Below are 24,498 nucleotides of genomic sequence, written 5' to 3'. Positions count from 1 at the left end.
TGGCGGGCACCTGTAGTCCCAGCTTCTTGGGAGGCTGAGGCAGGAGAATGGCGTGAACCTGGGAGGCGGAGCTTGCAGTGAGCCGAGATCGCACCACTGCCCTCCAGCCTGGGGGACAGAGTGAGACTCCGTCTCAAATAAAAAAGTAAAATAAATAAATAAATAAATACTTGCCAAATGAATATATGAGTATTATCCCTATTTTTTTTTTTTTTTTTTTTTTTTTTTTTTTTTGAGACGGAGTCTTGCTCTGTCGCCCAGGCTGGAGTGCAGTGGCCAGATCTCAGCTCACTGCAAGCTCCGCCTCCCGGGTTCACGCCATTCTCCTGCCTCAGCCTCCCGAGTAGCTGGGACTACAGGCACCCACCACCTCGCCCGGCTAGTTTTTTTTTTTGTATTTTTTAGTAGAGACGGGGTTTCACCATGTTAGCCAGGATGGTCTTGATCTCCTGACCTCGTGATCCGCCCGTCTCGGCCTCCCAAAATGCTGGGATTACAGGCTTGAGCCACCGCGCCCGGCCTATTATCCCTATTTTATAAGAGAGGAAATGGAAACTGAGTGTTATACCAATGAATGGCAACCAGAATTAAATCCAGATCTTTGGATTCTAGATCTTGATTATTTTCTCTTTTTATAGCTTTTTCTTTTTCTTTTAAAGAGATAGGAGTCTCACTATGTTGCCCAGGCTGTACTTGAATTCTGGGCTCAAGTGATCCTCCCACCTCAGCCTTCTAGGTAGCTGGGACTATAGGCATGCACTACCACACCTAGCTAATTTTTTCGTACTTTTTTTTTTTTTTTAGAGATGGGGTCGCCGTTTTGCCCCATGTGGTCTTGAATCCCTGGCCTCAAGTGATCTGCCCACTTTGGCCTCCTAAACTGCTGGCATTACAGGCTTGAGCACCTTGCTGATAACTTAGAATTCAGTTACATTCATATAAACTTTGATAGCAGTTGAACTTTGGTTCTACTATTGTGAACTGTAACTATTTTATATCTTTATTACCCACTATTACCCATTGTTAAATTGGAAGTGAGGGGACTAAAACAGGCATTCTTTGCCTTTATTTTTGCTATCTTTACCCTGTTGGTTATCAGTGAAGACAGCAGAACAATCATTTTTAAATTCCTTTTAATTTCACAGGTAGTTGAGGTTGCAAACAAATAAAACTAAATTTGAAAATAGCATTACCTTCCCCTCAGAAATCACTTCCACAGATTGCTGTAACCAGGAAAATATATTTTATTAGTAGTGTAACGATTTGTCTGGGTCTTTTAAATTATTGTGAAGAACAGTTCTCTTTCCATCCACCACTGACCAGTTTATTTCAGATGAGGACCTGTTACCATACTCTCAAGGATAATTATTTTTCAAGATAAGTCCCATTGGGAATAATTCTTATGACCTTGTAGATAAGCAAAGAGACTTAATTGACAAGCAGACACTTAACAATTTATGATCACTGGAAAGTGCTTTTTGAGCATAATCTAGTGGCAAGTTCATTCATTAGATGATGGCATTGCTGACAAAAGGATATTGTGGTGGTTTAGGTTAGAGCCAGTTAGGTTCATTCTTTTCTTCCACTTCAGCTATATAGGTGTTTTCTGTGTTTCTTGGGCAATCCAGTAAGAGCCCATGGATGGGTTGGTACAGTTCAGCCCACATTTGGAAAAAAATTTTAGGCAGTTTTAAAATATCTTTTAAAAAATTGCAACTCATAGTAAGAGATACATTTTACATTACAACCCAATATATATGCAAAAAAAAAAAAAACCCAAAAAAACAAAAAAACACACCTGAAATAAGCCTCACAAAAATTATATTTACTGACCAGGCACGGTGGCTCACGCCTGTAATCCCAGCATTTTGGGAAGCCGAGGTGGGTGGATCACTTGAGCTCAGGAGTTTGAAACCGGCCTGGGCAACATGGTGAAACCTCATCTCTGCAAAAAATACAAAAGTTAGCCACATGTGGTGACACGTGCCTATAGTCCCAGCTACTCAGGAGGCTGAGGTGGGAGGATTGCTTGAGCCTGGCATGTTGAGGCTGCAATGAGCCATGATCACATCACTGAACTCAAGCCTGGGAGACAGAGTGAGACCCTGTCTCTAAAACAAAACCAAACACCAGAGTGCATGATACCAGTAAATACGTTTTTTTTTTGGTTTCTTTTTTCCTCCCACCTTAAGCTTCCCAGAAAGCTGGAACCATAGGCACATGCCACCATGCCCAGCTAATTTTTTGTATTTTTTGTAGAGACAGGGTTTCACCATGTTGCCCAGGCTGGTCTGAGATTCCTGGGCTGAAGCGATCCACTTGCCTCGGCCTCCCAAAGTGCTGGGATTACAGGTGTGAGCCACTGTGCCAGGCCCACTCTGGTATTTTTTGGTTTGTTCGTATTTTGAGTTTGTTTGTTCTGTTTTTTTGAGTGCTGGTAGTGGCCTGGTACATTAATTTTACAACTCATTAGGTTGTGATCCACTGTCTGAAAAACAGTAATTTAGGGCATCACTTTTCCTGGTATCGGCCTGCTAAATATTACTTGGTACTCAGTCTGGTTCCACAAGTAAGCACACACTGTATATAAAGTACTGCTTGGCTTGTATGAGTCACAGGGTCTCTGCATCCCTGCCTTTGAGAAGCTTAACTGCAGTAGGGAAGGTAAACAATTTACTGTGTGTAAAGCTAGACGAAGTAATAGAGATAAATGAAAAGCACAATCGAAGTATAGAGGAAGGAGTGAATATGCCTGAGAAGACTGGCAGGGAGACAGCTCATATAAGGCTTTTAAACTTGATTGAAGAACAAATAAAACTTCAGAGAAGGGGCAAGGATTTTATAGGTTGAGGAAAACTGTGACCAAAGAGGGGAAAATGTGAAAAGCTCTTAGGCTAGCAAAGGGCTTGAAGTTGCTGTTTGTCTGTAGACATTTGTGGTAATAGAAACTGGAAAGGAAGGTTGCAGTAAGATTTAAAAAAGATGACTTTGAATGTAATCCCAAGAAGTTTGGATTTTTTTCTCTTTATGAGCTCAGAATATAGCTGTGTGTGCATTAATACCCAGGACTTACTGTGAATTCAGTTTTATGTAATTATTTACCAGAAGAGGTTGAATAACTTTTCCCAGGTGAAAGAGGAAAATCACTATTAGAATTAGAATAATTTCAGAGCATCTAGTCTTTTGGACTGTCTTGTACTATATAAAGAAGGGAACTAAGAACAACTAAGCTCTGACACCCAGAACTGAGAACAGCTGGTGAGGAGCTGGTTGTCTTTAACTTGTGTATGTATTTTATTTCACGATCAAATCCGCCTTCTCAGTTATCCTTTCTCTTTCTCTTATGTTTTAAATGACTATACTTACTGTTGTATTTACAGTTGATAACTGTCATCCTTGTGTGCTGCAGGCCTGTTCTCTTCTAGCTGTACTTTCCTCCAAGCTCCAAGTCTGTTCCTCTGATTTGGAGATGCTGCCCTTTTTTTTTTTTTTGAGACGGAGTCTTGCTCTGTCACCCAGCCTAGAGAGCAGTGGCACGATCTCGGCTCACTGCAGCCTTAGCCTCCCAGGTTCAAGCAAGTCTCCTGCCTGAGCCTCCTGAGTAGCTGGGATTACAGGTGTGCACTACCATGCCTGGCTGATTTTTTGTATTTTTAGTAGAGACCGGGTTTCACCATGCTGGCCAGACTGGTCTTGAACTCCTGACCTCATGATTCACCCACCTCGGCCTCCCTAAGTATTACAGGCATGAGCCACTGCGCCCGGCCAAAGATGTTTCTTTTAATTTAAATCTTTTATTTTGGCATACAGCATGTTGGAGCTGAGGGGACTGAAGACAGGGGGAATTAATGTGGTACTAAAGTTTACACTTAATACCTCCCTTCAAAATGAAAATTCCTGTGAAGCTCCTTCAAATAAGTTTAAGACTTGGTGGTGACCATAAAGTGAATTTTTGCTTTCTTTCATAATATTAGTACTCCAGGTTAAATTTTGTGATATGGTATTAGTCAAATGCTAGGTAGTATGTGTGTAGTCTCTTGTTTATTATTTATTGCTCCCTGCCAACTAAATAAGGTTCTCATAATAGTTGAGGAAATGTGCGTCTCTGTAAGGTATTGAGTTGCTGAATAAGGAGTTGTGTTTGAGTACTCTTATGTGTACTTCCTCAGTGAACTTCCATTGATATGAAAACATCTTATAAGAAATGGTCTGTTTTTGCTTAAGCTATCTGAAACTTTTTAGATTCTTGTGTCAAACCTCAGAGCAAGACCAGAATGATAGGCCTATGTTTTCTACGGACTTGATCCACAAGGAATTAGCTTACTTCCCTCTGGAAAAGTAACAGGCAATCTGCAGAGAGTCAGCTGCTCTGGTGCATGCTCTCCCAGCTGCTTTCAAGAGGCTGAATACTCTCACAGAACTTTCAATAAGATTATTAACTAGGAAGGTTGTGTCTTCCCCCCGTAAATACCACAGTACTTTTATATCTATGTGTCTATCTACTTTTATTTATATTTATTTATTATGTTTTAAAAATTAGGAGATTGATTAAATGAATATTTGGAGATCTTGGAAAACACGATGGCCTCTGAAAATTTTGGAAACTTTTTCTACTTCTTTTGCTGGTCAGTTTAATCATCTAGAACATTTGTTCCTGCCTCTGTCTTTACTTGGAAACAGCAATGAGTTTTGTTCTCTCTACCTCATGTTTTGTATCAAGGAAATGTGACACTGAAGTTTCTTTTGTGAGTTATGTGCTAGTAGATTATTTTAGATTTCCCTGTCCTACCCAGTTATCTTTTATACTCCTGATTTGGAAAAGGTCCGACTGTACCTTTCTTCTCTTTGAATATGTTGGAATGGACTAGAGACTTACAGAAACTGTAGTCTGTGTTTTTCATTTCCAAAAGAAATGGCTCAAATTTAACTGGGATTAAAAGATGGTATTTGATCGTCAAAGGGTCATCCCTTCAAAAGTTTATCTCGTTACTAATTTGTAAAGACTATCTTTCGTACATGAAGGTATTTCAGCTGTTTTTTTCAGTTGTCATGATAGATTATACTATCTATTCACATTCATGTACGTGACCACTTGGGATTAATTGAATGTATAGGAAATGGGTGGTTGAGATTCAGAATGCAGGTTGCAGCCCCAGAACAAATTTACCAGATCACATGAGGAATCATGCTTTTAATTACATTATGTAGTAATTCAGAATTAGTAGTGAAATAGAACTTCAAAAAAATCAAGTTTTTTTTCCTTTCATGATTTACCTGACTTGCAAACCAAGGTTATTGATAAAACAAGTATATTTTATTTAATTTAATTAACTTTCACTGTGGTCAGTATACCAAGTTAAAATCATTTGAGGGTAGCATTTAAATTGGTCATGTTGACAATGATTCAAAATGTAGCAGCTCTCAAACACTGAGTTGGTGTTGGGAAATGATTTAGGACTAGTTGTGTTTTGGTGGTGAACAACTGAGTGGGGGGGTCCTCAGAAATGTGTAGGAGGAAAATGAGTTACTTTAGGAAAATCATCATGGCTATTAGCAACTTTCTTTCTCTTTTCTTTTTTTTAAATTTAAATTTAATTTATTTTTCTTGCTCAGGCTGGAGCGTTGTGGTGCAATCACAGCTCACTGAAGCCACGACCTCCTGGACTCAAGGGATTCTCCCACCTCTGCCTCCCAAGTAGCTGGGACGACTTGCATGTGCTGCTACACCTGGCTAATGTTTATATTATTTGTTTATTTTATTTACTTATTTTTTTTTAAACAGAGTCTTGCCCTGTCGCCCAGGCTGGAGTGCAGTGGTATGATCTCAGCTCACTGCAACCTCCACCTCCCAGGTCCAAGCAATTATCCTGCCTTAGCCTCCCAAGTAGCTAGGATTACAGGCGCATGCTACCATACCCGCCTAATATATATATATATATGTATTTTTTTTGAGATGGAGTCTCACTGTCGCCCAGGCTGGAGTGCAGTGGCACAATTTTGGCTCATTGCAACCTCTGCCTCCTGAGTGATTCTCCTGCGTTAGCCTCCCGAGTAGTTGGGACTACAGGTGCATGCCATCACACTTGGCTAATTTTTTGTATTTTTAGTAGAGACGGGGTTTCACCTTGTTAGCCAGGATGGTCTCGATCTTCTGACCTCGTGATCCACCCATCTTGGCCTCCCAAAGTGCTGGGATTACAGGCGTGAGCCACCATGCCCAGCCCATTTTGTATTTTTTAATAGAGATGGGGTTTCGCTATGTTGGCCAGTCTGGTCTCGAACTCCTGACCTCAGTGATCCACCCGCCTTGGCTTCTTAAAATGCTGAGATTACTGGCATGAGCCACCACTCCCAACCTAATTTTTATATATTTTTTGTAGAGACAGGGTCCCACTTTGTTGCCCTGACTGGTTTTGAACTTGTGGATTCAAATGATCCTCCTGCCTCGGCCTCCCAAAGTGCTGGGATTATAAGCGTGAGCCACTGCGCCTGACCCTTTCCCATTTCTAACATTTATTGTCCTCCAGTACAAAGAAGTAACCCATTGTCATGTCCACCCTATGATAGGATAGAACTGTAGGGTTGCTCTGTACTGATGAAGTTTTTAAAGATAAAAATGAAAAAAAAAATCCTATCCAGACAAAATAAATCAGTGTTGTATATTTTTGGAGCATCAGAACTTACTTTAAGACCTCACTGGTAATTCTTTAGCCTCTCACATGTGATACAGACATTGTGCTTACATTAAAAAAAAAAAAATTTATTTATTTATTTCAGAGACAAGGTATCACTCTTCCGCCCACACTGGCGTGCAGTGGCACAATCATAACTCACTGCAGCTGTTGATCTCCTGGGCTCAAGTGATCCTTCTGCTTCAGCCTCTTGAGTAACTGGGACTGTGGGCGTGTGCCACCATGCACAGCTAATTTTAAAAATTTTTTTTGTAAAGTTAGGGTCTTGCTATGTTCCCCAGGCTGGTCTCAAACTCCTGGGCTCAAGCCATCCTCCCGCCTTGGCCTCCCAAAGTGTTGGGATATAGGAGTGAGCCACCTCACCTGGCCTAAAATTCTGACTGGAATTTTGTATTCTACTAAGAGGGAAATGGACAAGTTTGTTTTTATTCTTGGTGACAAGTGGTTACATTGGCTTTACAGGTAATGATCAGATAACAAATGAGCTTTTTTTTTTCTGAATAGCTTGATTTTTTTTTTTTTTTTTTAAGACAGAGTCTTACTTTGTCTCCCAGGCTGGAATGCAGTGGAACAATCTCAGCTCATTGCAACCTCCACCTTCTGGGTTCGAGCAATTCTCTTGTCTCAGCCTCTCGAGTAGCAGGGACTATAGGCACCTGCCACCACGCCCGGCTAATTTTTGTATTTTTTTTTTTTCTTTTTTGAGACGGAGTCTCGCTCTGTCCCCCAGGCTGGAGTGCAGTGGCCGGATCTCAGCTCACTGCAAGCTTCGCCTCCCGGGTTTACGCCATTCTCCTGCCTCAGCCTCCCGAGTAGTTGGGATTACAGGCGCCCGCCACCTTGCCTGGCTGGTTTTTTGTATTTTTTTAGTAGAGACGGGGTTTCACCGTGTTCGCCAGGATGGTCTCGATCTCCTGACCTCGTGATCCGCCCGTCTCGGACTCCCAAAGTGCTGGGATTACAGGCTTGAGCCACCACGCCTGGCCAATTTTTGTATTTTTAATAGAGATGGAGTTTCACCATATTGATCAGGTTGGTCTCGAAATCCTGACCTCAGGTGATCCACGGGCCTCGGCTTCCCAAAGTGCTGGGATTACAGACATGAGCCACCACGCCCGGTCAGCTTGATTATATTTTTATATTTATTTTTTAAATATCTTAAATCCTTAAGCCTTATACTTTTTTTCTCTGAATGACAAATATGATTCATTTATTTAAAAATAAACCTACCTGATTATATTTGTATACTGATTGCCTTGGAGTTAGAAGGTTTGAGGAATCTATAATTCTTTCTTCCCCAGTACTAAACTCGTGTTACTTCTGGCTGGAGATATTAAGGTTGAAGAACAGATGAGTCTTATTTGTACTTTTTCTGCCTCAGGCAGCATTCTTTGTAACTAGAACACCCAGTCAAAGGTAAAAAGACCCAGTGATGGTAAGCAGCTTGTTTGACAAGTTATTTATTCTTTTTTTTTCCTTTTTGGGAAGACCAGATGCCAATTAACGTATTTCTCAGTTTCTCAACTTTGCCAGGGGCAAACTTTATTGTTGTTAATACTCCCTTTTGCCCAGTGTTAAATTTTTGAATGTAGGTGCTTTAAAAATAATGGTATAGGCTGGGTGCTGTGTCTCATGCCTGTAATCCCAGTACTTTGGGAGGCCAAAGGGGCAGATCACTTGAGGTCAGGGGTTTGAGATCAGCCTGGCCAACATGGTGAAACCCTGTCTTCACTAAAAATACAAAAATTAGTCAGGTGTGGTGGCAGGCACCTGTGATCCTAACTACTCGGGAGGCTGAGGCAGGAGAATCGCTTGAACCCAGGAGGTGGAGGTTGCAGTGAGTCGAGATCACGCCACTGCACTCCAGTCTGGGTGACAGAGCAAGACTCTGTCTCAAAAAAAAAAAAAAAGATAAATAAAAAATACTGGTATAAAGGTTGAATCTGGCCGGGCACGGTGGCTCGTGCCTGTAATCTGAGTGCTTTGGGAGGCCAAAGGGACAGATCACTTGAGGTCATGAGTTCAAGACCAGCCTGACCAACATGGTGAAACCCCCGTCTCTACTAAAAACACAAAAATTAGCTGGAGAATCACTTGAACCTGGACGGTGGAAGTTGCTGTGAGTCAAGATCACGCCAGTGCACTCCATCGTGGGCAACAGAGCAAGATTCTGTCAAAAAAAAAAAAGCTGGGTGAGGTGGCACACACCTGTAATCCCTCCTGCTCGGGAGGCTGAGGCAGGAGAATTGCTTGAGCCTGGGAGGCAGAGGTTGTAGTGAGCTGAGATCAGGCCACTGCACTCCAGAGCTTGGGCAACAGAGTGAGACTGTGTCTCAAAAAAAAAAAAAGATTGGGCTGGACGCAGTGGCTCACACCTGTAATCCCAGCACTTTGGGAGGCTGAGGTGGGTGGATCATAAGGTCAGGAGATCGAGACCATCCTGGCAAACACAGTGAAACCCCGTGTCTACTAAAAATACAAAAAATTATCTGGGCGTGCTGGCGGGCACCTGTAATCCCAGCTACTCTGGAGTCTGAGGCAGGAGAATGGTGTGAACCCTGGAGGCGGAGCTTGCAGTGAGCCGAGATCACGTCACTGTACTCTAGCCTGGGTGACAGAGCGAGACTCTGTCTCAAAAAAAAAATAATAAAAAAATAAAAAAGACTGAATCTTTTCATACTTAAAAAAGGTGCCAAAGGATTTGAGAAGTAAGGCTCTCTCCATAGAATCCCAGAAATTTGTTCAATTTGGTCTGTATGTAATTAACATTTTGTTTGTTTGTTTGTTTTCCCCAATATTTGCCAAAGATGAGACCTAATTAGAATTAAATGAAGGTTTTTTTGGTTTGTTTTTATTTTTGGTCTTATTTTGAGCCAAGACACTTTTATATTGTCTTTTATATTGTCTTTTACAGTGTCTTTTACTAACAAAGAATAATTTGTCAGAATTATTGCATTAAAAGAATGTTTTATGATAATGGTTTTAAAAATCAAGAAGAGAATACTGTTTTATCATGAGATTCAAGAGATCAAGACCATCCTGGCCAACATGGTGAAACCCTGTCTCTACTGAAAATACAAAAATTAGCTGCGCATGGTGGTGTGCACCTGTAGTCTCATTTACTTGGGATGCTGAGGCAGGAGAATCACTTGAACTTGGGAGGTGGAGGTTGCAGTGAGCCGAGATCACACCACTGCACTCTAGCCTGGGTGACAGAGCGAGACTCCGTCTCAATAAATAAATAAATACAAATAAAATCAAGAAGAGAAAACTGAAATTGAAATTTTGGGACCCTATAACTTTGAGGTTGTTGTTTTCTGCTCACTTGTATTTAGGCAGTTGCTAAGGCTGGACAGTGGTTACACTAAATCATGACTGAAGAGAGGCAAGATAGTTTTTGTTTTGTTTTCTAATACTGTAAAGTACTCCAGGCTCATCTTTTATATTTCCTGCTGTAGTCCTAGAATCAGCCATTTATTTAAAGGTCCCTGGTTCCGGCCGGGCGCGGTGGCTCAAGCCTGTAATCCCAGCACTTTGGGAGGCCGAGACGGGCGGATCACTGGGTCAGGAGATCGAGACTATTCTGGCTAACACGGTGAAACCTCGTCTCTACTAAAAAATACAAAAAACTAGCCGGGCGAGATGGCGGGCGCCTGTAGTCCCAGCTACTCGGGAGGCTGAGGCAGGAGAATGGCGTAAACCCGGGAGGCGGAGCTTGCAGTGAGCTGAGATCCGGTCACTGCACTCCAGCCTGGCGGAGAGAGCGAGACTCCGTCTCAAAAAAAAAAAAAAAAAAGGAAAAAAAAAGGTCCCTGGTTCCTTTATTGGTTTTACCAACCAAGATCTGGGCATTCTGGGCATTAGGATGTGGTTTCTTTTAGGCCATTTTGGCTGACAGCAAAGAAATTTATGTGTGTATATTAACTCTTGTGTATATACATATCTATAAATACTTCTCTCTGTAACCCTCTGTATTATATTAAATTAAACATGAGTTCTGATTCTCCATCTCTACTGCATTACCACATGGATTATTCTAGCCTCCTCCCCTCGCCGATCCCACAGTGAGAAACTTTCCATTCCCACAGTGAGAAACTGGGCTTCTCCCATCTGCCACCCATTTACTTAATTGTTCAATTCCAGTACGCTTGTTTGCGGTATCAGAATTGTTAACGAGTACCCTCGTGGAAAACAACTTTATTGACTAAAGTACAGTACTTGTTGGTAGTCCCTTTTGCCTTTAGTTTTATAGACTCTTTTCATTTTCAGTCACTTAGATCCATAACTTTTCCTCCACTCACTTTAGTGAGGTTTTTAAAAATACCTTTGAAGTACAGTTAGGTTCTCTTGTCACAGTCTGGGATTCTTCCAACCTCCTAACTGATTTTTAAAATATTTGCATATATTAAGGTTCACTCTTTTTCTTTTTTTTAATGGGGTTTCGCCATGATGCCCAGGCTGGTCTTGAACTCCTGGGCTCAAGCAGTCCACCCGCTTTGGCTTCCCAAAGTGCTAGGATTACAGGTGTAAGCCACTGCGCCTGGCCAAGGTTCACTCTTTGTTCTATAAAGTTCTATAGATTTTGACAAATTCATTATGTCATATATGTACCATTACAGTATCATACAGAATAATTTCACTACCCTAAAAATTCCCTGTGCTTCACTAATTCATCCTTGTCTTCTCCACAGGCACCTGGTAACCACTGATCTTTGCCTTTTCTGGAATGTCATATAATTGGAATCATACATATATAGTAGCCTTTCAGACTGGCTTCTTTCCCTTAGCAACATGGACTTAAGGTTCCTGCATGTCTTTTCATGACCGTTCTTTTTTTTTTTTTAGGTGGAGTCTCACTCTGTCGCCCAGGCTGGAGTGCAGTGGTGCAATCTTGGCTCACTGTAACCTACACCTCCTGGGTTCAAGCAGTTCTCCTGCCTCAGCCTCTTGAGTAGCTGGGATTACAGGTGCCCACCACCATGCCCAGCTAATTTTTGTATTTTTAGTAGTGATGGGATTTCACCGTATTGGCCAGGCTGGTCTCAAACTCTTGACCTTAGGTGAAATGCCCATCTTGGCCTCCCAAAGTGCTGGGATTACAGGCGTGAGCCACTGTGTCCGACCTTTTCATGGCTTAGTAGCTCATTTCTTCTTTTAGAGGCATAATACTCAACTGTGTGGCTGTTCCACAGATTGTTCATTCATCTACTGAAGGACATCTTGGTTACTTACAGGTTTTTGGCAATTATTAATAAAGCTGCTATAAACATTTATTTATGTGCTAGTTTTTGTGTAGATGTAAGTTTTCAACTCAGTTGGGTAAATACCTGGGAATGTGATTGCTGAATCTTATGGTAAGACTGTAAAAAGTTGCCAAACTGTCTTCCAAAGTGACTGTATCATTTTGTATTCCCACCAGCAGTGAATGAGGATTGCTGTTGCTCCACGTTCTCACCAGCATTTGGTATTTGGTATTATCAGTTTTTTTGATTTTAGGCATTCTAACAGGCGTGTAGTGGTATCTTGTTTTCATTTGCAATTCCCTGATGATGAATGATACTGAGCATCTTATTTGCCATCTGTATATCTTCTTTGGTGAGGTATCTGTCCAGATATTTTGCCCATTTTTAAATCGGGTTGTTTGTTTTCTTATTGTTGAGTTTTAATAGCTCTTTGTATATTTTGGATACAAGTCTTTTATCAGATACGTGTTTTGCAAATATTTTCTCCTAGTCTCTTTTGTTTTTTCATTCTCTTAACAGTGTCTCTTGCAGAGCAGAAGTTTTTAGTTTTAATAAAGTTCAACTTAGCAATTTTTTTCCTTCATGGATCATGCTTTTTGGTGTTGTAGCTGAGATCTCATTGCCAACCCCCTAGATTTTCTCCTATGTTGTCTTTTAGAAGTTTTGTAGATTTGTATTTTTGTAATCCACTTTTAGACATGTTGGCTCAAACATTTCTAAATTATTTTATTCTTCATATTTACAATTTTACATGATTGCTTTCTAGTTTATTAAATTATTGTACTACAATATTCTTGGATTTTCATGCCCTTATTGACTTTTTATAAAAACAAATTTGGAAACAACCTAAGTGATAATGGATATGTTTGTGCCTAGCTTTTTTGTGTTTAGGTGCTTGCTTCAGCAGCGCATATAGTAAAATTATAATGATACAGAGAAGATTAGCATGGCCCCTGTGGAAGGATCACACATAAATTCTTGAAGTGTTCCATATATATATACACACACATATATACATATATACACGTATATATATACACATATATATATAGTCTATATATGTGTAGATATATATACGTATCTATACATATGTGTGTATATGTATATATGTGTGTATATATAATAAAAAATATAATTTTTTTTTTTTGAGACAGAGTCTCACTCTGTTGCCCAGGCTGGAGTGCAGTGGGTCAATCCTGGCTCACTGCAGCCTCCACTTCCTGGGTTCAAGCGATTCTCCTGCCTCAGCCTCCTGAGTAGCTGGGACTGCATGGGTGTGGCACCACGCCTGGCTAATTTTTTGTATTTTTGGTAGAGACAGAGTTTCACCATGTTGGCCAGGCTGGCCTCGAACTCCTGACCTCAGGTGATCCGCCTGCCTCAACCTCCCAAAGTGCTGGGATTACAGGCCTGAGCCACTGTGCCCGGCCACTGTTCCATTTTTTTTTTTTTTTTTTGTGAGATGGAGCCTTGCTCAGTCACCTAGGCTGGAGTGCAGTGGCACAATCTCAGATCACTGCAACCTCTGCCTCCCGGGTTCAAGCGATTCTCCTGCCTCAGCCTCCCAGGTAGCTGGGACTACAGGCGCCTGCTGCCATGCCCAGCTAATTTTTTTTTTTTTTTGTATTTTTAGTAGAGACGGGGTTTCACCAAATTATTGGCCAGGCTAGTCTTGAACTCCTGACCTTGTGATCCACCTGCCTTCGCCTCCCAAAGTGCTGGGATTACAGGCATGAGCCACCATGCCCGACTTGTTCTATTTTTTTTAATATAAAAAATGTAAAATAAAAAATTATTTAAAAAACAACAGGCCGGGCATGGTGGCTCATGCCTGTAATCCCAACACTTTGGGAGGCTGAGGTGGGTGGATCACGAGGTCAGAAGTTCGAGGCCAGCCTGACCAATGTGGTGAAGCCCTGTCTCTACTGAAAATATAAAAATTAGCCAGGCGTGGTGGCATGCACCTGTAATCCCAGCTACTCAGGAGACTGAGGCAGGAGAATCGCTTGAACCCAGGAGGTGGAGGTTGTAGTGAGCCGAGACGTGCCACTGTACTCCAGCCTGGGTGACAGAGCGAGATTAAAAAAGAACTCTTTTGTGTTTGGGATTATTTATTCTTACATGAAATGCTTGAGAGTGTTCTGTATACCATTGTAAAATGTTTGCCCTTACGACACTCATATTTTGGTCATTGCCTTAGGATAAATTCTCAGTAATACAATTATTAGTTAAAATATTATGAGCATTTTTATATCTTTAGATGCATATTGCCAGTGAAATTGCTTTCCAAAGGATTTTGCGTATTTATGAAACCGTCATCTCATATTCTAGATAAAAGTTGATATGAAAAATAATTAAGATAATAATTTTTTATTTTAAAAGTTGTTGACCAGATTTTGCTATTTATTAGAAAGTGCAAGCATTTTGGAAAACTTTAGCCATTTACTTTCTCTTGTTAGGCTTTTATCATCCATCAGTAAATAAGATGTTCTAAGATGTGAGGTGCAAAATATTATTATTTCTAAAACAACATTCCAAATGTCTTTGATATTTAGTGATCCAGAATGGAAATTTTGTTTAGATCTGTTCAAGCTTCACCTATTTTGGCTGCATTCATTGCTTACACATGTCTAAATCTCATATCTCAAGAATTTAAGGGCAAAGTATGGTATGATTGCTTATATAATTAGTCAAGAAGAATATTCTTCAACTTGTTTGCCTAAGTAAGATAGCAAAGAGGCAGAGTTAAATGAAAAGGAGACAAACTGAACCAGTCAGATGATTTAACTGCAAAAATCAGAAAGGACAGACCTTTACATTTTGGTAGAGTAGTTCCTTGTCTTTATAATGTAGTTTCTAGTACAGTTGTACTGAACAAGTAAGCAGTGAACCAGTGAAAAGTCAAAGGAAATGTCTCTCTTCTCATGGCAGGGGTCTCTTTTCCTTCAACTTCAGAGATCTCCTAATTTTCAAGAAGATATGTTGTGGAGAAGGTAGGGAGTTCATTTATGAAACTGTATAATTGAGAAGATGATATAATAGCTGTGTTAAAGTTTTAAACATAGTTCCAGTCACCCTAACTCAACTATTTTTGTATTTTACATAATGTGCCTTATGGGCTAAAATATAAACAATTTGTAATCTTCGTTTTTGCATTTAACGTAAGAACTTTTCCATGTTTGCATATAGTTTTCATAAATATTTTTAAGATGTTTATAGTCCATATGTTTGATGTACTTCAGTGTCTTTAAAGGTTTCTCTAATGTTGGATATTATTTGGCTGAACAAATTATTTTTCAAATACTTGGTCAGAAGAAAATGCTTTACAATCTTAAATGCTTACTTTTTTTTTTACCTTGAGACAGGGTCTCCCCTCTGTCACCCAGTCTGCAGTGCAGTGGCGCAATCTCAGCTCACTGCCACCTCTGCCTCCTGGGTTCAAGGGATCCTCTTAGGTAGCTGGGACAATACGTGTGCACCACTAGGTCCAGCTAATTAAAAAAATTTTTTTTTGTAGAGCCAGAGTCCCACCATGTTGCTCAGGCTGTCTCGAACTCCTGGGCTCAAGTGATCCTCCCACTGCGGCCCTCCAAAATGTTGGGATTGTAGGTGTGAGCCACTGTGCCTGACCCTTAAAAATCTAACAAGTGAAATCTAGGCCTCCTAAGAAAAATAATCTGAATTGTATTTGTAATGCACTATAATGGTATTTTTGCAGTGTTTGGTGAATTTAACTTTGTCCCTTACGTTATGGCTTTGATAAACTTGAGAGATGCTGTTGTTTATCTGACTTAACTTTATAATTTGTTGCAGAGGTTTTTTTATTTTTTATTTTTATTTTTGAGACGGAGTTTTGCTCTTGTTGCCCAGGCTGGAGTGCAGTGGTGCGATCTCGGCTCACTGCAATCTCTGCCTTCCAGTTTCAAGTGATTCTTCTGCTTCAGCCTCCTGAGTAGCTGGGATTACAGGCATGTGCCACCATGTCCGTCTAATTTTTGTATTTTTAGTAGAGACGGGATTTCACCATGTTGGCCAGGCTGGTCTCGAACCCCTGACCTTGTGATCTGCTTGCCTCAGCCTCCCAAAGTGCTGGGATTACAGGCATAAGCCACCACACCCGGCCACGTTGGTGAGGTTTTTAACTATACTAGGTTTGAAATATGTGTCCTGTTGTTTATAGGAGAGTAAGACAAAAAAGCCAAAGCAGAAGTAGGGGTAAACTAGCTGTGGCTTAATTTTCTTTTCATTGCTTCTATGAAATAACCTTGGAAGACTTGGAAATAGCCAAAGTTTAGCTTATTTTCCACAAGATATGGGAGGTGAAGGAAAACGCATGTATTTTGTTTAAGCAGTTTTATGCTGCAGATAGGTACAGATTCATCTACTAGATCTTCAATAACAAAATTATTCACAATAGCAGAAAATTCAGAGTAATCTAAAAGTAGAATAGGGGTTATGCTTTTCACCCAGGTAGTGGACTCCTATTTCACACTTATAGATGTGGATATTATATAATAATTTTTTTTTTAATAAACTTTACTGAGGCTTAATTAACATACAGTCAAATGCACACATAGGAAGTATAGAGTTTGAGTTTTGGCAAAAGTATACATCCATTTAACCGCCACTCCAGTCAAGATATAGACAGTTCCATCACTTTTTTTTTTTTTTCCTGAGACAGAGTCTTACTTTGTCACTTAGGCTGGAGTGCAGTGGTGAGATCTTGGCTCACTACAGCCTTGACTCCCAGGTACAAGCAATCTTCCTGCCTCAGCCCCCGAGTACCTTGGACTACCGGCCTGCGCCAGAATGCCCAGCTAATTTTTTGTATTTTTTGTAGAGAGGGGGTTTTGCCATGTTGCCCAGGCTGGTCTCAAACTCTTGAGCTCAAGTGATCCCCCTTGCCTCCGCCTCCCAAAGTGCTGGGATTACAGGCGTGACAAGTAAGAAAGTTTCTTTGTGCCCCTTTGCATTTAGTACTATCCCCTCCCCTCCAGACAACAAGTGATTTGATTTCTACCACTAAAGAATAGTTTTGCCTGTTCCACAACTTCAAATAAATGGAGTCAAATCAGTCAGATTCTTTTCTGTCTCACTTTGCTCCCCCGGAGTGTATTTTTGAGATTTATCTGTGTTGTTGGGGATATGAGTAGTTTTTCCTTTTTATTGCTTTTTCCTTTTATTGGTGTGATACTCCACTTTATGAATATGCCACAACTTGTTTATCCATTTGCTTTTTGATAGACATTGGGTTGTTTTTAGTTTTGTACTATTTTGAATAAAGCTGCAGTGAACATTCAACTGCAGTTGTTTGTGTGGATGTGTTTTTTTTTTTTTTTTTTCTCTTGAATAATACCTAGGAGTGGAATTGCTGGGTCTTGTAGTAAATGTATGTTTAACATTATGAGAAACTGCTACATTGTTTTTGTTTTATGCACTTATCAGCTATATATAAGAATGGCACTTGTTCCACATCTTTGGCAAAACTTGTTATTGCCACTCTATTTTAGCCATTCTTATAGATGTGTAGCCATTGTGTAGACATAAATAGCCATCTACAAAATTGAAATGTATGTCTTAGCACTTGCAGTTATGGGAATTTATTATGTATTTTTAATGGGCTATCTCTGAGAGACTAATTACTTTTTTATTACTTTCGTGCATGTCACAGAGGGTCAAAATGGTATTTTGCTTACTACATAGAATGGCTTTTTGCTGTGGTGTATATAGTGATTGGGTTTGTCATATTTCCATTTATACCTAGTTTTCATTGTATATAGCTTCCTTCACAAGTGGTATACAAATCCTGATTAGAGCTTTTTCTCCTGCTTTTGGGAATGTTTATGTTAGCTTTGCAATTTCCCTAGCTGGCCAACTTTGGTTGAATAGAAGTCTTATTTGAAGCCACTCCCATTAGCTAGTTTAAGGCCTCTCTCTACTGGGGCCAAATGTTGGTCTTATGTAAAAGTAAGTACTTTATTAAAATTATCAAGTGTATCTTTACAATGCCAAAGACATAAAATAAATTAGATAGCATCTGCCTAGCTTAATAAAAGTTTGATCTTATTTGTGGATTGTTGGAATTTTTGGCCCCCTTAATTTTTTCCTTCATTTTATTATGAAAAGTTTCAAACCTACAGAAAAATTGAAAGAATCATACAGTGAATACCTGTATACCTATTACCTAGATTCTATAATTAACATTTTGTTGTATTTGCTTGATCACATATGTGTTAAATATTTTTGATGATGTATTTAAGCTGCTGCCTTTCTTTATAAAAGCAGTATATATTGGTAGATCCTACTGGGAAGTCAGTACTTTTGTGTGTTAAGAGAATTAGTGCTTCACTGATCCAGTGGTCTTGTGAAGCTGGCTATCTGTGAACCCCATTAGCATTGGTTGAGAGCTTGATTATTTATTTTCAGATGAATTCCAACTAGATTACGTTACAAAGACAAAATTGAAAGGCAAGGAAATTGCTGGTAGAAAAGGTTTGTATCATCAGGGAGGTGAAAATACTACCAACCTGTTTGCCCAATTGATACAAATACTGTAACACAAATAGCTGCCATTTATTGAGTGGTTACTGTGTTCTAGAGCTTCATCTCATTTTAATTTTCACAACAACTCCATTAGCCAATGGTATTAACCCCATTTTATGGATTAGAAAATTGAGATTTAGTGAGATAGAGTAATTTACTTAAGGGCTTATCCATTAAACAGCACAATTGGTATGCAAAACCATCTGTTTGACTCCCAAACCCATACTTTGAACCTGAAGTCTTTACTGCTGAAAGTTTCTCCTTATTGAAGAATTTATATTTTTGCATTAATTTATGTCTTCAGAATTGTACAAAGTATTGGGCCACACCGAATTTGAGTCTGGTAGAGTAGCCTTCTTGTAAAAAAGTATATCATATAACACTTTTATGACTGTGAAGACCTCTTAATTCTTGAGGAAGGAGGGTCCTTTTTCAAATCAGACATCCTCAAATCAGACTGACCTTATTTCATTCTCTGAAGAATGAAGGAATTTCCCACTTTGTAGTAAGTTGTGGAATGTATAGCATTCCTTCTGTAGTTGAACTAGGTAAATATTAGCTAGTCTGTTTAGAACGTGACACTGGAAGTTTTTTCCTGCCTTCCTTTAAAAGAGATTTTTGGAATTATAGTCAGTCTGAAACTTGGTCTTACTAATAAAGAAGTGAAGCCTAAGTGAACTCCCTTGCTCCTTGACCCCTCTTGGTATGTCTCACTTAAGTTTCTCTGACGATTTTCAGAGTTTATTTTTGTGAGTGACCCAAGGAATGGTGTATTTTGGTTTGAAAACTGAATGGGTGGAGGTGTGTATTGAAAGCAATAGTTCTGAATCTTTTGGGAGTTCATATACTCCTTTTTGAAGCTGATGAAAACTAGGGAAACTCCCCAGAAAAAAATGCATAATAGGCACATAAAAACAATTTTACATACAAATTTTGTAGATCCAGTGACTCCCAAGTCTACCAACAGAGTGCCCTGGATAAAAAATTCTTTAAAGGAAAAAAAATTAGGGAACTGAAAAGTAAGATTTGAGCATCAGTTTTTATTTTTCACAAATGTGCATTTCATAAAATTGATTACATTAACAGAAATTTTGTTTTGGTATTTAAGATTTTATTTTATTTCATTTTTTTAAAAACAGGATCTTATTCTGTAACCCAGGCTAGATGCAGTGGCATGATCTAGCTCACTGCAGCCTTGAACTCCCAGGCTCAGGTGATCTTCCCAGCTCAGCCTCCCAAGTAGCTGGGACTATAGGCACGTGCCACCAGGCCTGGCTAATCTTTTGGCATATTTTGTGTAGAGATGGGGTTTCACCATGTTGCCCAGGCTGGTCTCAAACTCCTGAACTCAAGTGATGCACCTGCCTTGGCTTCCTAAAGTGCTGGGATTACAGGTGTGAGCCACACTGTGCCCAGCCTGTATCCAAGATACTAGTATTTTGGGCAGTCTTTAAGGTGTCAGCTTTTGGCACTGTGTTAAAAAAAAAAAAAAAAAAAAGTATATTCATGAGTTAGCTAAGGTTCCTAGGGATATGTGAGATTGATGATTTCTAAACTTGCTTTTTCAGTTTTTTCTTCTACCATCAAATCATTTTCTCTGAACTAGTAAGTCCAAATACTTAGATAAAAATCTTTTGCCAGTTCCTAACTTAAGATTTCCATTTCTTCTTTAATGAAAAAAAAAAAATATATATATATGTATATAGTACCTCTTTACTTCTTAAACCTTCTGATATAAATGTTTAGGAATTGTTCTACATGTTTTATTGCATTAATCTTCACAGCAACACTGTTAGGAACTTATTATTGTCTCCATTTACAGATGTGGAAAGCAAGGCTAAGAAAGGTTAAAAACTCAGTCAAGACCAATTCTGGTACTAATAGGCAGGATCAGGATTTAAATTAGCTCCTGTAACTAGCTCCAAAGCCCATTTTCTTTCCATTTTACCATGCTGGTGTATGTTCATCAAAGTTGATCATGTTTTTTGATTACAAGTCTGACTGAATGAATAAAAAGCCCAAGTTTTCATCAGTGAAAGGGGCTCTTTGTTTTTTTCTATAGCCAGCTTATTGTAAAATTACTGATTTTTTTTTTGTATGTAAATTAGACTTGTAGGATGTGAAATGTCAGGAGTGCTGAATTTACTGGCTAGATTGTTAAACCCTAAATTAAATCCCAGGAGACTAGCTGGGGGATCTCCTGACTGTTCTGTTCATATAAATGGATATTTCAGGTACCAAACTCTGACAGAGACAATTTCAGTGACTGAAAAGTTTATGGAAGACTTGTTATTAAACTTAGTATCATTTTTCAGGAAGGAAAATCCCTAATGGTTTGGAACAGGACTGAAAAAGAATTTAACTCTAAAGGGTATATAAGCTTTAAATGTTAAGTTGATTAGAGGTGAGGTGTGTGTTTCCTACCTCTCTTGGGATAGCCATGGGACGGAACCTCCAGGCCAGCTGCCCAGTGGTTTTTGCTGAGAGAGCAGCCTGGATCAGCATTCTGGAAGGTAGTTTGGTTTGCTCAGTGAGTTTTTGAGACTCAGCATCTTTCTTGACAAAATACTTCATCTAAACCTTGTACTTTGCCTTGTTTCTGCCTTTTATACACAGCAAAACAGGAAGGAAAATTAGTAGGCTGACTTACTATATAACTATAGGTGTATATTTTTTAGTTTGGACTGATTACACAGGACTTTAAATGAGATAGCATAGAGCAGGAAAAAAGTTGATGGAATCCCAAGAGGTTAATTGAAGTGGAAACTAGTGTATTCATGAAGAGTAATACCATTTAGCTCCCAAAGTAATGAAACTTGGCATAAAGGAAAATTAAGTTGACTGATTTGAGATATGGAGAGAAATTGGATGTAAATGTAAAGGAATTGTCTTCAGTCATAACTCTTTTTGAGTCTCTACTTACAAATTAAGGGAATGTATTTTGTGAAGGTTCTTTTAACAGAATTCCTATGAGGTTTAAAAAGGACAAAGTACAATTCAAGTGGCAGGGCTGTCGAAAGCCACTTCGATTGAATTGTATACATGCTTGGGTAGAATGAGGAAATTGAACTGTTTGACTGAAAAAGCTTTGTTTCCTCCTCAGCTTCAGCCTCTTTCCATGTGCTTTCCTGAAGCTATGTGTGGGATATTAATATAGAGGAAGGGAAGGTCTTCTCACCTCTTTCCATTTTTTCCCTGCCATAAGTTCACAAAGTTTTTCACATTAGAAACTGTTAAAACATAAACAACTTTTCAGGAACCAAATTAATCTTTTGACTTCATGGTTCATACTGTGTGACACTGGAGTGGGGGCAGGAGGGTGGAGATACAAGGTGTTTGGACCCTTCTGGTTTATGGGATTGTCTTTTTCCCTTTTTCCCCTTAGGAACCACGTGAATGTTGAGGGGGCGACACACAAGCAGGTGGTGGACCTGATTCGAGCAGGCGAGAAGGAATTGATCTTGACAGTGTTATCTGTACCTCCTCATGAGGCAGATAACCTAGATCCCAGTGACGACTCGTTGGGACAATCATTTTATGATTACACAGAAAAGCAAGCAGTGCCCATATCGGTCCCCAGATACAAACATGTGGAGCAGAATGGTGAGAAGTTTGTGGTGAGTGTCAGCCCAACTCGATCCTCAAACATCTAGCTTTTGTTTCCCCTAGTCTTATAATTATGAAACTATTATAGTGGTAGATAAAAGATTGCAACCTAGGTCAGTTTGTCTGCCAGGAGGATGAGTTCACACATAAATAAAAGACACTGACCCTGATTTATTGCAGGGGGTGAACTACAGTAATGGCAGAGTCCTATTCAGCTTGAGTATAATTCCATTTTATTTTTAGATAGTTTCAAGTTTGCATTCTGGTTTGTTGTAAATGTGTGAGTTTTTGTTTGTTTAGTTTCTTTTTTGTTCGTTCTTTTGTTGGTTGCCGTATCTCTTTGCTAATAGTAGTCTCTTGTTTACTGTTGATTTTGTGGCGCTGTAGGGCAAGATTAATTTAAAAGGATGGTGTCTTTCAAGATATTTGGGTAATAGAGAGGCTCGCCCATTTCAGAACTTAGATGTCTACTCTTCTTTCCACATCATGTTCTTTTTCATTTTCTTTGGAGATACCCGTGTGAATGATTAACTGTGGTTTTTCCCACGAGTTTCCTGAATGCAATTCCCATGAGCTGTTTCACACATTTCCAGTCTGTTGCTGTTGTAGTTATGCAGGAAAGCCCATCTTGAATTTTTAGTGATGTGTGCTAGCCCCTTTCCTGAATGCCTTTGTTTGTTCTTCAAAGCCTAATTGCCACTGATAGCTCAGTCTACTTAATTTTTCTTTTGGTGGCAATATGCTTTATTTGCCTTTAATTATTTGTCGAGTGTTGATATAATAAGAAATGTTCATTATTCTTAGTAGAAAATGCAGTGGGTTCTGTTAGATACTGGCAAACAGACTACAGGTGTTTAAAGCTTAACAGTTGACTAAAGTTTCAGTCTCTAAAACTGAGATTTATCTTCCGCATGGGAACGAGTTACTAAACATTTATGGTAAATTCTTTTTAGTGAAGAGATAAGAAAAGCAAGGAAGCTAAAAAAGTTGCAGAGGATCAAATAATGCTTGGTTGCATCTGTAATTTAGCTGTAGATAATGGCATATAGGTTTTATTTCAGCATGGACTTCTGTAGTCTTAGAACCACACACAGAATTTAGAGTTTTATGCTTTGTAAGTGCTAACTTTGAGTCATAAGGCATGTAAGAAGTTGAAATCAAGGTCACATCCTAAAAGTAGAGCAGATTCGAAGTTGAGACCTTTTGGGAATTACCTAAAACCTTGGAAACTTGAGAAAAGGAATGATACTACTAATTGTACCTTTATTTTTATTTTTATTTATTTTTTGAGACGAAGTCTCACTCTGTTCCCCAGCCTGGAGTACAGTGGTGTGATCTTGGCTCACTGCAATCTCTGCCTCTTGGGTTCGAACAATTCTCCTGCCTCAGCCTCCCAAGTAGCTCGGACTACAGGTGCACACCACCACGCCCTACTAACTTTTGTATTTTTAGTAGAAATGGTGTTTCACCGTGTTGGGCAGGTTAGTCTCGAACTCCTGACTTCAGGTAATCTGCCCGCCTCAGCCTCCCAAAGTGCTGGGATTACAGGTATGAGCCACTGTGCCCAGCCCACTAATTGTACTTTTAAAATCAACTTTATTGAACATAGTTTACCTATATTAACATTCACCCTTAAGTCTACACTTTTACAAGTTTTGACAAATGTACATAGTCTTATAACCACCACCACCACAATGAAGATTTAGAACATTTTCATATCCCCAAAAGTTCCCTCATGCCCTTTGCAGTTAGTCCTCACCCCTTACCACTGCCCTTGTCAACCACGGATCAGCTTACTAAAGTCACCGTATTTTACGTTTTCCAGAATGTCAAATAAATGGAATCATACCATGTGTACTCTCTTGTATCTGGCTTTGTTCAGTTAGTATAGTCCTTAAGATTGGTATACATTGTTATTTATACCAAATATTTGTCCCTTTTTAATTGCTGAGTAGTAGTCCATTATATAGATTTACTACACTTTGTTCATCCCTTCATTGTTCATGCACATGTAGGTTGCTTCCAGTTTTGGACTAGTATGACTAAAGCTGCCATGAAAGAATACTAAATGTACAGGTCTTTATGTAAGCATATATTTTCATTGCTCTTGAGTATATACCAAGAAGTGGAATTGCAGGGTGAGTGTAAATTTAACCTTATAAAAAACTGCCAAACAGTTTTCCAAAGTGGCTATACCATTTTTACATTCTCATATAAGGTGGAGAGTTTCATTGTTTCCATAACCTGTTGATATTTTCAGTCTTTTTAATTCTAGCCATTCTCATAGACATAGTGATATCTTACTGTGGTTTTAATTTGCATTTACCTAGTGACTCATGATGATGAGCTGCTTTTTGTGTGTTTAATGGCCATTCATGTGTCTTCATTGATGAAGTAACTGTTTAACTCTTTTG

General features: G+C 39.4%; 1 protein-coding gene and 1 non-coding gene across 6 annotated transcripts in view; both read left to right on the top strand.

The window, feature by feature from the left end:
- The window catches only part of SNX27 (sorting nexin 27), an 87,489-nt gene that overhangs the window by 6,503 nt on the left and 56,488 nt on the right, over positions 1-24,498 (top strand). For all 5 annotated transcript variants that reach the window (XM_010387150.2, XM_010387148.2, XM_030936555.1 and 2 more), the window contains exon 2: positions 21,864-22,095. In XM_010387150.2, coding sequence (XP_010385452.1) covers positions 21,864-22,095 — 232 coding nt within the window. The remainder of the gene's footprint in view (positions 1-21,863; positions 22,096-24,498) is intronic.
- LOC115899356 lies at positions 12,827-12,933 on the top strand. Its single transcript, XR_004059083.1, has one exon. It is a non-coding gene; the product is annotated as a U6 spliceosomal RNA (small nuclear RNA).

The sequence above is a fragment of the Rhinopithecus roxellana genome, chromosome 8 (assembly GCF_007565055.1).
Source record: "Rhinopithecus roxellana isolate Shanxi Qingling chromosome 8, ASM756505v1, whole genome shotgun sequence".
Classification (NCBI taxonomy): Eukaryota; Metazoa; Chordata; class Mammalia; order Primates; family Cercopithecidae; genus Rhinopithecus; species Rhinopithecus roxellana.
Note: the sequence above shows the minus strand (reverse complement) of the source record. Positions and strands in the feature narration are given on the sequence as shown.